Genomic DNA, 12,746 nt, shown 5'->3' with positions numbered 1-12,746 from the left:
ATTGGAGCTGCAGTTGTTGGCCTACACCACAGCCACAGCAATGCGACCTACACCACAGCTCATGGCAACTCCAGATTCTTAAGCCACTGAGCGAGGCCAGGGATTGAACCTGCAACCTCACGATTCCTAGTCAGATTTGTTAACCACTGAGCCACTATGGGAACTCCTGCTTGTCTATTTTTACCCCCAGTAGGGATTCTTATGTAGGAATTATACATGCATGACTCCCAAAGAATCACATCAAGGCTTTGTTGTTACAGGATCATGGGAAATTGATCCAAAAGACCTGACCTTCTTGAAGGAGCTGGGGACTGGACAATTTGGAGTAGTGAAGTATGGGAAATGGAGGGGCCAGTATGATGTGGCCATCAAGATGATCAAAGAAGGCTCCATGTCTGAGGATGAGTTCATTGAAGAAGCCAAAGTCATGATGTGAGTTACAATCTAAACTCAACTCTCAATCCAGTCTAGGAATCCACTGTAGTTTAAGGTGATGTACAGTAAAAGAGATTTGGGACCAGGGCCTGAGGTCAACATGTGATTTGTGGGAGTCCTAACTGCTAAGGTACTCATTTCTCTGCCTTGGATTTTGGTGGAGAAGAGTACTGATCATGGGTGGGTACCATCTTAGTAGCATCTGGGGGTGAACATAGAAAATGAGACTTTGAAAAGGAAGATTGATTCTGATGTAGCCTTAGTGCTCATTCAGCCCTGGGCTTGTTTCCTGTTCTACTGATGGGCTCCAAATCCCAACTCACCATCACATATTAGGCACTTCTGGAGTTTAGGGTGGGAAAGAAGAAAGTCAACTTGTTACTATGGTCCCTTATCTGATACTCTATTCCCAGGCCAACTCCTTTCCTCCCAAGCCCCCTTCTGAATAGTATGCAGAGCCAGAAAGGGGGGACTAATTCGTTGACTCTCCTGTAGGAATCTTTCCCACGAGAAGCTGGTGCAGCTGTATGGTGTCTGCACCAAACAGCGCCCCATCTTCATCATCACTGAGTACATGGCCAATGGCTGCCTCCTGAACTACCTGAGGGAGATGCGCCACCGCTTCCAGACTCAGCAGCTGCTGGAGATGTGCAAGGATGTCTGTGAAGCTATGGAATACCTGGAGTCAAAGCAGTTCCTCCACCGAGACCTGGTAGGACCTCAGAAGGATTAGCCTGGGTCCAAGGGCTGGGGGGGGGGGGGTGGAAGTAGAAAAGGAAGACAAGTGGATGAAGAGGGTTGTTGGAACCATCATTTCAGTTCTAGAAAACACTCAAAGTTTGCTGAGCCTCTCCCTCAGAGGTCAGCCAGTCAACAATCTCCAGGCTCAACATTACCAGTTCTGCTACCATGGGAGTTAGAGCGCCCACTCCCAGCCCCCTACCATGACAAAGAAATGCTGGGGTCCTTCAGGGGCAAAAGGGCAGCCCTGCTTCCCAACAGGACTGCTCTTAGCACAGAAGCATCATCGGGTTCCACCAGAGTCACAAACTGGGGGCCCATTGGTACATTTGGTGGGGTTTTTTATGTTATATATTAATGAGCAAACACTTAAAAAGAAATATTTCACAGTTAGAGAACTGAATTTTCAGTTTCTCTTGAAAATCGAGACCGTCTGGTAACACCAGGCCCACATTCTCACAGGCTATGCTAACAGTCAGCTGGAGCTGAGCAGGGGCCTCTTTTTGACCAGTTCTGAGTTCTTCACTCTCCTGCCATCTCCACCCCACCCCCCCTTCACTCTATCACTTCCCCTGCCTGCCTTCTGGAGCCATCTGCGTTTTGGCCCCTGTTCATTTCAGCCAGGCCAAGGCTCAAACGGCCCTGTGCCACTGGCAGAAATGTAGAAAACAAAACACACCTGCCTTCCATTCTCTTAATTCGGCATTTCAGCACAGGAAGCGATGTTATGGACTTGCCAATGTGAGTGAAATCAATTCTGCAAGTCCTCAGTGCTTTACTTCTGCCTACAAAGCAAGTTGCTCTCCATGAGGTGAAAGTGAATCACAATTTCTCAGTGGCATCAGCAGGCTCCTGTTAGGTGGGAAGGTGTCTCTAGGTGAAGGAGATGAGGCTTCTCTGGCTTCCCTGGCTTCCCTCCCCTGCTGGCCAGAAGCCCTGTGCCTTTAACCTGCATGCCAGGGACAGAGTCTCACTGGAATTTGTTGCACTACAGGCGGCTCGGAACTGTTTGGTGAATGACCAAGGAGTTGTTAAAGTATCAGACTTTGGCCTATCCAGGTGAGCATGCCTTTTTAATCCTCTCCCTTGTCGCCCTTAATGCTAATCTTTTCCACCATCTTTCTATACCCGTTTCTTTCTCTGAATGATTTGTCATTTCTTTCACCCTTGTTGTTTTATGGTTATCTCCCCCTCTTCTCCTTTCTCCCTTCCTCTTTCGTGTGTGTGTGTGTGTGTGTGTGTGTGTGTGTGTGTGTGTTTAGGGTCACACCCACGGCATATGGAGGTTCCCAGACTAGGGGTTGAATCGGAGCTGTAGCCACCAGCCTACACCACAGCCACAGCCACACCAGAACTGAGCTACATCTGCAACTACACCACAGCTCATGGCAACACCAGATCCTTAACCCACTGAGCAAGACCAGGGATTGAACCTGCGTCCTCATGGATCCTAGTCAGATTTGTTTCCACTGAGCCACAAGGGGAATCCAACCCCTTCCTCTTTTTTTTTAAAGCTAATTTTCCCAACACTTTATCTTGATCTGTTAATTCTGCCGACTTTACTCCATCTCTCCTTTCATAATCGGTCTAATTCCCACTGACCTCTGCAGAATAGAAGGAAGGGAAGGAGAAGAAAAGAGAAAGGAAAGAGGGATAGAGAAGAGGAAGGGAGCATCTATTAGATCTTATTTCCACTTCATGCTTGCTGTAATCATATTGTCAACCAGGAAAGCTAAATCGTATATGAAAACAAGAATATATTAGAAGTAACATTTGTAGAAGACACTGGTTGGCCTGTAGGAGTGTATTTGTGCAATTCTTATGACTATGCCATGAAAATTTAAGCAACCATCAAACTCTCCAAATCCTAACAGTAACAAGTCCTGAATCCTTTGCAGGTATGTTCTGGATGATGAATACACAAGCTCAGTAGGCTCCAAATTTCCAGTCCGGTGGTCTCCACCAGAAGTCCTCATGTATAGCAAGTTCAGCAGCAAATCTGACATTTGGGCTTTTGGTGAGTGGATAAGATCATATGGACTACAGAGCTCAAAGAAAAAGGAAAGCAGTGGGGGAATTCACACTTTGCAACTTGCACAGAAAAACTTATTTGTTCTTGCTTTCATTTTATTCATTTTAGGGAGTCGGGCACCACAGGGGTTTCTGGGGATTAAAAACAGTAAATTAGACGTGATCCCTGCCTTCTTAGAACTTAAAATATATTGAGGGAAACAAACAGTATTCATTCATTCAGTATTCCACAGCTTCTGAATACTGATTATGTACTAGGGACTCTGCCAGACCCTATAACTGCAAAGACAAATACGATGTTGTCTCTCTCCCAGAAGAGCCAACAGTCCAGGGCAACTCTGATTACTGTCCAATATAGTCAGTAATATAGCTGAAGTCTGAACAAACTGAAAAAAAGCACAGAGGAGGGAATCGGCTGAATGTAAGGTCTGACGTTGTTCTTGGAAGACTAGGATCCCTACTACCCCAAAACAACTTAATACATTTTTTTCCATTTTCTAGGGGTGTTGATGTGGGAAATTTACTCTCTGGGGAAGATGCCATATGAGAGATTTACCAACAGCGAAACAGCTGAACACATTGCCCAAGGCCTACGTCTCTACAGGCCTCATCTAGCTTCAGAGAGGGTCTATACCATCATGTACAGCTGCTGGCATGAGGTAAGAATTTTCTTGAGACCTCTTAAATTATTTTCCTGGAACCTACTCTGCCATTTAGCTGGCCAGGCACCCAGGCCCCACTCCCCCTGGTACATAGCAGATGGGCACAGACCAATAGCTGTACCATTCTCAGGCCCTGGCCTGCATCCCAGTCCTTTCATGGCCAGGAGTTTTTCTAGCCCCACTCCAATCATCACTGGAGTATCATAAGCAGACCCCAATACCAACTCAGCTTTAGGGAGTGGGGGTATGGGGGCTATGTTACTGGGGGGCTATGTTACCTGGCCTAGGTAGGCAGCCAAAGGCACTCAAACGAGTGTATGGACATGAAAAAAAGAAAAGTCATTAAAATTTATATTCATTCTTTGAGGATCATTGGCCCTTCTTCTACTCTACTAACTGAAACTTTTCTGGCTGTGGTCCTAAATGAGATCATTTTTTTTTTAAACCCCAAGGCCTGAAAAGGAACTAAAATAGGTAGTGCTCGTGGCTTTTTTTTTAAAATGCAGTGCATTACGGGATATGTGGGTAGATGTGGTATTTTGAAAATAAAGAGCCTGTCCCACTATTATTAGAATGCTTTGCTCTTCTAACCTTGGGTTCTTCCAGGGGTACCTTCTCCACTTTCCAGATCCTTGGCAACCTTAATTTGGCAACCTAATTCTCTAGTAGGAAATGAGTGCTCAGCTCTCAGTTCTGCCCCACAAGAAACAGGGAAAGACAGACAGTGTCTAACAAGCACATCTGTGAATCTGGGGCCGTCTCTGTGGGGTGAAAGCATCTGGATCCTTTCCCTTTGACAAATGACTGAGGTCACAAAGAAAAAGTGGAGTAAGGGAGAACCCTGAGGAGCCATTTCTCTGTCCTGTGCTGAACAGGATTAAGGGTGATTGGCTATGCTTCCTCCCAACCAGGACATCCTCACTATGCTAGTTAAGTATTTAAGAAACCACTTTCTCCATGGTAGTAGTAGTCATGAAACTGGATTCACATCAGAATCCCTGGGAACTCTTAAAAATACAGACAACTAGGCCTTATCTCCAAAGATTCTGATTGGGTATGTCTGGAGGGAAACTCAGGTATGTTTTTTTAAATTTGCAAGGAAATTCTGATACTCAGGTAGGTTTAAGAACCACTGATTCAGGAGTTCCCATTGTGGCGCAGTGGTTAATGAATCCGACTGGGAACCATGAGGTTGCGGGTTCGATCCCTGGCCTTGCTCAGTGGGTTGATGATCCGGCGTTGCCTTGCGCTGTGGTGTAGGCTGCAGACTCAGCTCGGATCCCACATTGCTGTGGCTCTGGTGTAGGCCGTCGGCTACAGCTCTGATTAGACCCCTAGCCTGGGAACCTCCATGTGCCGCGGGAGCGGCCCAAGAAATGGCAAAAAGACAAAAAAAAACAAAAACAAACAAACAAAAAAACCCCACTGATTCAAAGGAAGAAGAAACTCAAGACTTTTTCATTCTGATGGATTGAGACCTTTCTTGCATGAATATGCCCTGAATTACTAAATGCCTCAGGGACTTATGGGCCATGGCTGTGACAAAGGACCTTAGCCTGGAGGCTAGATGGTGGTAATAGGAGGTCCCAGGTGCTTAGGATCCCTGCCCAGTAATGCAGCCTGTGGTCTTGAAATGTTAATTCCTTTGCTAGCCTTGGCTACAGGGTGATAGAAACAAGTTTGAAACCAAACTACAAATTATCACAGTTTATAGGATTTCAGTTCTGTCAACCACTTAAACTTTGCTGGTAGCCATTTTTCACTTGAGTTTCCAAAATAAAAATGCATTGGTGTACATTACGTGATGAATTTGCCCTTAGTTTTAATCGATGTTTGTCAGCGAAATTCTCAAATTGTCCTAGCCGCATTAATAACCTGAGTTACCAAAGATTTAAAGTGCACAAGGCCAGAGTTCCCGTCGTGGCGCAGTGGTTAACAAATCCGACTAGGAACCATGAAGTTGTGGGTTCGATCCCTGCCCCAGCTCAGTGGGTTAACGATCCGGCGTTGCCGTGAGCTGTGGTGTAGGTTGCAGTCGGATCCCGCGTTGCTGTGGCTCTGGCGTAGGCCAGTGGCTACAGCTCCGATTGGACCCCCAGCCTGGGAACCTCCATATGCCGCGGGGGGACCCCCAGCCTGGGAACCTCCATATGCCGCGGGAGCGGACCAAGAAATAGCAAAAAGACAAAAAATAAATAAATAAATAAATAAATAAATAAAGTGCACAAAGCCTTTATCGAGCACTTCTATTTCTTTTCCCTTTTGGGGGGGAGGGGTTAATCCACAGGGTATGCTACTGGGCATATAGTACAGTAGAAAATTGACAGAACACTGTAAACCAGCTATAACGAAAGAAATAAATTAAAAAAGTAAAAATAAACTTTATTAACATTTGCTATTTACTCATTGCATTTCCCTTGAATTCTGGATTCTAGCTCAGTATAATACTCTTTTTTTCTTTGGTTTTAGAAAGCAGATGAACGTCCCACTTTCAAAATTCTTCTGAGCAACATTCTAGATGTCATGGATGAAGAATCCTGAGCTCACCAATAAGTTTCTTGGTTCCACTCCTCGCCTCCGCAAGCCCCAATTTCACTTTCTCTGAGGAAATCCCAGGCTTACAGGCCCTGGAGCCTTTGCACCCTCGCTGAATACACAAAGGCCCCTCTCTACATCTAGGAATGCCTCTCTTTTTCCTGGGATAGTACCTTCTGAGGGCAAGGAATTATTGTGCCTGGTATTTTCCCCCAGAGAGGACATTTCCTAAGAGTATTAAGACAGACTGAATTGGGAATAGAAACGTTTTGGGGGGAGGGAGGGATGTAAATAGCCTCACAAGGGGTCCAACCGCTCTCTAGGTAGGCAATAGAACTTGAGGGGAGGGAGGTAGAATTTGGCAGGAATGAAACGGTGTTATAAAAATGGGAGGGGAGGGTGTTTTGATAAAATAAAATTACTGGAAAGCATGAAAGTTTCTTGCTATTTTGATTAATCATGCAGCGCCCCTGAAGCGCCCTATCTCAGTGTTCCAGGAAACTGCTGTGTGACCTTAGTTTGTCATATTCCTACTTTGAGAACTCGACGGGATCCTTCGCATTTAACCCCTCTGGCTCTAGAAAAATTCTGCTTCTGAATCAGAGACAGTGATCACAAACTAAAAAGCACACAGTAGGCATGCGGTATTATCGGAACGAATCTGACAGTTGGGGACAAGCTGCGCCGGAGCCTCTTCCCCCTGCGTCAGGACGGGTGAACTCCATCAAAGAACTAGGTAGAGCCAGGGGTCCGGGACGACTAAATGATGGACCAAGCAGTCCGAGCCTAGCACCAGAGCTGCAGCTGGGAAAGCGCGGGCCAATTTGGAAGCGGTCAGGGGCGGGGCTGTTGGGCCCTTCGGGAACGGGCCACGTGGTCTGAAGTAACTTCCCTTTTTTACCTTATTTTTTTCTTTGCTTTTTGAAATAACGTCTCGACAGCGCCACAGCGCTGGGCCGCCAGTCCTGAGACTTCTAGGCGCAGGTAGGGCGCCGCCACCGGGTCGCAGGGGCGGGAGCAAGGGGAGCCGGCGACTGGGAGGAAAGTCCGGAGAGGAGAGGGGGGGCTCCGGGGAGGGGCGTAGGCGGTCCTTGGTGCTGGGCCGCGCGCCGGCGCCGTATGCTCACGGGGCGGTCCCGGAGGCGGCGGGTTGTGGTTCCGGTTCCGCCACGGAGACACGTGAAGGTCGGTGAGTTGGTGCGGAGTTCGTCTCGGCACGCGTGGCCGCGCTGGGATGGATTCCTCCTCGTCTTCCTCCGCGGCGGGTTTGGGCTCAGTGGACCCGCAGCTGCAGCATTTCATCGAGGTGGAGACTCAGAAACAGCGCTTCCAGCAGCTGGTGCACCAGATGACGGAACTTTGTTGGGTGAGAAGCCTGGGGCTGGGATCTAGCCAGTGTACCTACTTCACCCCTGTCCTTGCCCGGCGCGACTCACCACAACGTCTGGGATTCGGGGAAGGGAAAGGACCTGGCAGCATCCCCTCGGTTTCCTTAGGTTCCTCAGGCCGAGCCTGAAGGGAGAAAGGGTTACTCCACTTCTCAGGGAACTGTCACACCGGACCTCGGCTTTGTTAGTGCAGAGGACTGGAGATTGATTGTAGCAGTCTTAAGCAGTTGTCCCAACCAGCGCTTTAGGAACCGAAGGTTGAACCTTCCTAGGGCTGGTCTCTAAGACTGATGAGAACCTCCAGTACTGGGATTTTATTTCTGGCACCCTGATTCCCAAGGAGTTAATGAATCCCTGTCCCTGCACTCATAGAGTTTACCTTGATTATTCATTTGCTCCAACCGTCCCTCGTGAGAAGTGAATGGCTCTAGCCCACCAACTATAAAAATGGCGTAATCTCTACCAAGATACACACTTTTTTGCCTTCTAGTTGGATTGTTGTGCAATACCAAGCCGTTTCAGGTCTGAAGGTTGAGGAATTGAGTATGCGTTGTGAGGGAACTTTGGCAAAAGGGTAGAAGGCACTTATTTGCAGCTTGGGATCAAAGTGTTCTCTGGATGCCAAGGACAGAGTAACTGCCCTGCCTTGACATAACAAAATTCACAGAATAAAGAGACAAAGATCATTTTCTGTACAAGTGGAGGGTCTGAGAGGCTTGTGTACACAACTGAGAATAATGAACAAAATTCATTTGAACCATAAACTTATGGTAAAGCTGAAATCTGACCCTTAACAAATGCTTACTTAACTCCCGTCTGCCTTGAGCCAGAGTGCTTTGATTATTTTAAAAAATCTGATACATTTACATTTGGGCCAGGAGGGGGTGTAGTTGAGGACTCAAGAACCTGTGGCTTAAGTAGACAGTGTTACAAATCTCGGGTCATACATTTTCTTTCTGTCTTTGGTAGGTTTTAGGGTGTCTTGCTGCAAAGATTTATCCTTTAACCCTTTTATTCTGCAGTTAAGTTAAAGGCATTTAATGCAAACAGCATTGCAGAGTTCTAACCAAATTCGGATGAATTTCCCTTGTATCTTGCTTTGTAATATCTCAGCTCCACCATTTTCTGGCCCTATGACTTGAGACAAAGTATCTCTGTGCCACAGCTTCCCTCTTTGTAAAATGAAGACTAATAATAGTATCTATTGGGTGGTTATTGTAAAAAATTGTAAGTCTGTAGAAAATTGCCACAAAGTAAGCTGTCAAATGGAAACTATTAACATATAGATACTGTTTTTTAGTGAAGTCTTTCCTCTAAGCAACATGAAGCTCCCTCCCTCCCCAACACCCCCAGTTCCCTTTGTGATACTGTATCTTGTTCTGAGCAGGAAAAGTGCATGGACAAGCCTGGGCCAAAGTTGGACAGTCGGGCTGAGGCCTGTTTTGTGAACTGCGTTGAGCGCTTCATTGATACAAGCCAGTTCATCTTGAATCGACTGGAACAGACCCAGAAATCCAAGCCAGTCTTCTCAGAAAGCCTTTCTGACTGATCTCAGCATTACCTCTTTGGAAAAAGGAAGGTAGTTCAAGAAATGAAGAGCGGTTGATGGGATGGTTGAAGAAAAGGCTATGGGGGGATTGGCTCCCACCTTGTCACTCTTGGGACATCCTGTCTTCTGAGAAAGAACAAAGACCAATTTTTGTGTGTGTGGGGTTTGAGGGTCAAATGTGTTTGGGATTGTGTTTTTTAATGCTAATCTTGTGAAAACAATTGACAGATGAATGGAAAACTCTACTAGATGCATATTACTGTGTGAGGGACGATGCTTTTCTCATAGCCCCATTAATTCACTGCTTCCTATAATTTTGATAGTGGAACCACATAGGTAAAGATCTGTTATTTGTGTGGATTCATTGAAGATTTCTGGGGAGATTGATACATATTTTTGTATCTCTCAGAAAGGACAGCAGTGGGGAAAGAGTAATTTGGTACTTAACTGTAGGCCTCCTTATCTAGTGTTGGACTATCAGTGCTGGGGAAAAAAATGTATGGAATACAGTACATTTCAGCTTTTTAGATTATCTCCCTCTCTTATATTGTGATTCACTTAAGTATCTCTATAAAGTACAGTCTCAAGCTAGTACAGGTAGCCTGAGAGTCTAGAGGCCTTTAAGGTTAAAGGAATGTAGCCAGTAAACATACTTGTCATACTAAACTGCCGCAAGGAAGAAGTTAACTTACCCTGTATATCAGGGTTCAAAAAAATTCAAAGATGTGCCTAAATGAAAAAAAAATACGTTATAAAAATTTAGGCCAGTCAAAAACTAATACAATTTCAGGTAGAGGTGCATGCGTAATGTAAATCAGTATAGTTTCCATTTACTGCGTTCTTTTAATCACCGAAATAAAAGCTTCTACAAGATTGAAGTCTGTGATTGAGAAGGCTTTCTATTCTGGTTGTCTCCTACATCCTGGAGAGATTTGACGTGGGCTAGTTCCAAGGCTGAAATGTAGTCAGCCTGGGCAGCCCATCCTGTGCAAGTTATGGCACAGTATTCCAGGGACCCCACCCCCACCCCTGACCTTTTTGTGAGAAAAGAGAACCTTGAGATGAGATGGGGAGGAAAAGAATTCAGTGCTGATAGTCAATTCCCTGAGTGTAGTAGAAGAGATGATAGTGACTGGATTCCCTCTTTGGATGCTAGTTGACCGGAAGTGTAGACCTAAAATGGAACTACTTGTTGGCAGCTTCTAGTGCAAATCCATGAAGGTTGGGAGATACACATCTCTAGAAGCTTCAAGTCCCTGTTTAACTTCTGACCATATAGGCACTATTAGGAAATTTTTAAAACTCCTGATGAAAACACAATTCAACAAACATTTAAGTACTTACTCTGCCAGACAGTATTTTTGGTGCCAGGATTTCAGCAGTGTGCAGAAACAGTCCCTGCCTGTGTGGAGCTTATGCTTTAGAGAGGGGCCCCAGGTGACAAACACATCAATATGTCAGTATAATGAGTGTCATGGAGAAGCAGCGGAGTAAGGGTATTTGTGGGGCATTGTTATTTTAGATAAAGATGGTTGGAGAAGGCCTTCTAGGGGAGGTGGCATTTCGGTAGAGACTTGAAAGAATAAAGTAACCAAGCCATGTAGGTATCTGAGAGAACATTTAAGGTAGGGGTGATGATAGAGCCAAAGGCCCCAAGGTGGAACCACATGCTGTGATGCCAGCGCAGAAGAGTCAAAGGTCACTATGGCTGGAGTAAAATGAGAAAGAATAGTAAGAAAATACAGTCAGAGACAGATAATGGTTGGGGATGGAGACATGCACTGATCATGTAGGGCATTATGGGCCATTGTGAGGACTTAGCTTTTACCAAACAAGATGGGGAACCATTTGAGGATTTTTAACAGGCAGTGATGTGATGTAAAAAGTATCACTTGCTCCACTAATATACAAAAATGAGAAAGAGGGTCTGCCAGATACATGCAGTATGCTTGAGCACCAAGTATGTGTTCGACACTAGCTACTAGATATAAGGGGAAAGAAAAGGTAGACCATTTGCCCACATTCTCTAGGAGGTTAAATACCAGAGCAACAATTTGAACTTGCTTGTTTTATCAGTCTCAGAAATTTATTCTCAGAACCTTGATAGAAAGGGTACTGTCAGGAGTTCCCATTGTGGCTCAGTGGATAACAAACCTGACTAGTATCCACGAAGATACAGGTTCGATCCATGGCCTGACTCAATGGGTTAAGGATCTGGCGTTGCCGTGAGCTGTGGTGTAGGTCAAAGACACATCTCAGATCCTGCGTTGCTGTAGCTCTGGCGTAGGTCTGCAGCTACAGCTCTGATTGGACCCCTAACCCAGGAACCTCCAAATGCTGTGAGTGTGGCCCTAAAAAGCAAAGAAAGAAATGAAGCCTAAACCATAAGATAGAAAAGCCAAGTGGCTCCAGAGGCCTACTTACTATTGTCTCCTTCCCCTCCCCCCGGTCCTCCCTGCCTTCCCCTGCCAACCCCAACACCCCTGCCACCCCTTTGCCTAAGGCATTGTCTCAGGACCTCTAGGGTTTATGCAGGTGTACTGTGAAAACTGGATCCAGACTAAGGGCCCCTGCCCATGAATCCATGAATGAATATTAGATAAAAAGTACAAGGAAATTGAGCAAGAACTTGATATTTATTTATGCTAACAGGAGTTTAAGAAACATAAGTCAATAAACCCCCACGTAAAATAGCCTTTACGCAGAAAGCAATCAGTGGTCCTTTTTTAACCAATTTTCCCTTGTATCAATACCTTAGTACAAAATTTGGGCCCAGGGAGGTTTTAACCCAAAGTCCTCCCTATAGTACTTCTTTTAAGACTCCTCATACTCTCAGCATCATTTTTGTTGGCATCATCTGGACTCAAAAGAGGTTAATGGAGAAAAAATTCTGGTAACCTTTTTCATTCCATGGAGAAGTAAGGTATTGTTTAGATTTATTGATCTTAAGTCAGAGGGCAATAGGACCAAAAGGGACATCTCAAAAGGTATAGAGGAACAAGGGCCAAGAACTATGGAAAGGAAATCACAGGAGGTACTACTAAAGTTGTTGAGGGCCATACGCTACCATTTCTTGAAAAGAATGGCAGAGAAGGTGATAACAGCCGTAGGGAAAGGCAATACTACATGGGAGTGATTGCATAGGTACTGAAAATATCCAAGGCCCTGTTCTGATAGTTTATTTGAATGTTTACACAAAAGACAAATTAAGACTGTCCAGTCCAGTGCTGGTTCTGTCCTTGGCTGCCCTAAAACAACTGCTTCAAGGCAATATCCAAACTTGACACCTGTCACAGAAAGTGAGCCAGCAGAAGAGCAGGTGAGAATATACATCAGCAGGTTACTCCAGCCACCCTGAGGTCCCACTATGAAAACAGGCAAATGGAACTGATCACTATATGTATA

The 12,746-nt window shown here is 45.5% G+C and overlaps 2 protein-coding genes across 2 annotated transcripts in view; both read left to right on the top strand.

Annotated features, from left to right (window-relative positions):
• BTK (Bruton tyrosine kinase) overlaps nucleotides 1–6,835 on the top strand; it is a 32,979-nt gene extending 26,144 nt beyond the window's left edge. Inside the window, 6 exon segments of the mRNA NM_001243576.1 lie at nucleotides 261–432; nucleotides 931–1,147; nucleotides 2,171–2,235; nucleotides 3,075–3,193; nucleotides 3,709–3,866; nucleotides 6,339–6,835. Of these exon segments, the coding sequence (NP_001230505.1) occupies nucleotides 261–432; nucleotides 931–1,147; nucleotides 2,171–2,235; nucleotides 3,075–3,193; nucleotides 3,709–3,866; nucleotides 6,339–6,410 (803 nt within the window). The 3' untranslated portion in view covers nucleotides 6,411–6,835.
• Nucleotides 6,836–7,551: 716 nt separating this feature from the next.
• TIMM8A (translocase of inner mitochondrial membrane 8A) lies at nucleotides 7,552–10,219 on the top strand. The gene is made up of 2 exons (XM_003135239.4): nucleotides 7,552–7,770; nucleotides 9,180–10,219. Exons 1-2 carry the CDS (start codon nucleotides 7,639–7,641, stop codon nucleotides 9,339–9,341), a joined length of 294 nt encoding a protein of 97 aa, XP_003135287.2. The 5' UTR covers nucleotides 7,552–7,638; the 3' UTR covers nucleotides 9,342–10,219.
• The last annotated feature ends 2,527 nt before the right edge of the window (nucleotides 10,220–12,746 follow it).

Source organism: Sus scrofa, chromosome X, assembly GCF_054392235.1.
Source record: "Sus scrofa isolate SSC_HxYL_T2T_F1_AM1 chromosome X, Sscrofa_HxYL_maternal_Yorkshire_Landrace_v2.0, whole genome shotgun sequence".
NCBI lineage: Eukaryota > Metazoa > Chordata > Mammalia > Artiodactyla > Suidae > Sus > Sus scrofa.
This window is presented reverse-complemented; position numbering and strand designations above follow the sequence as displayed.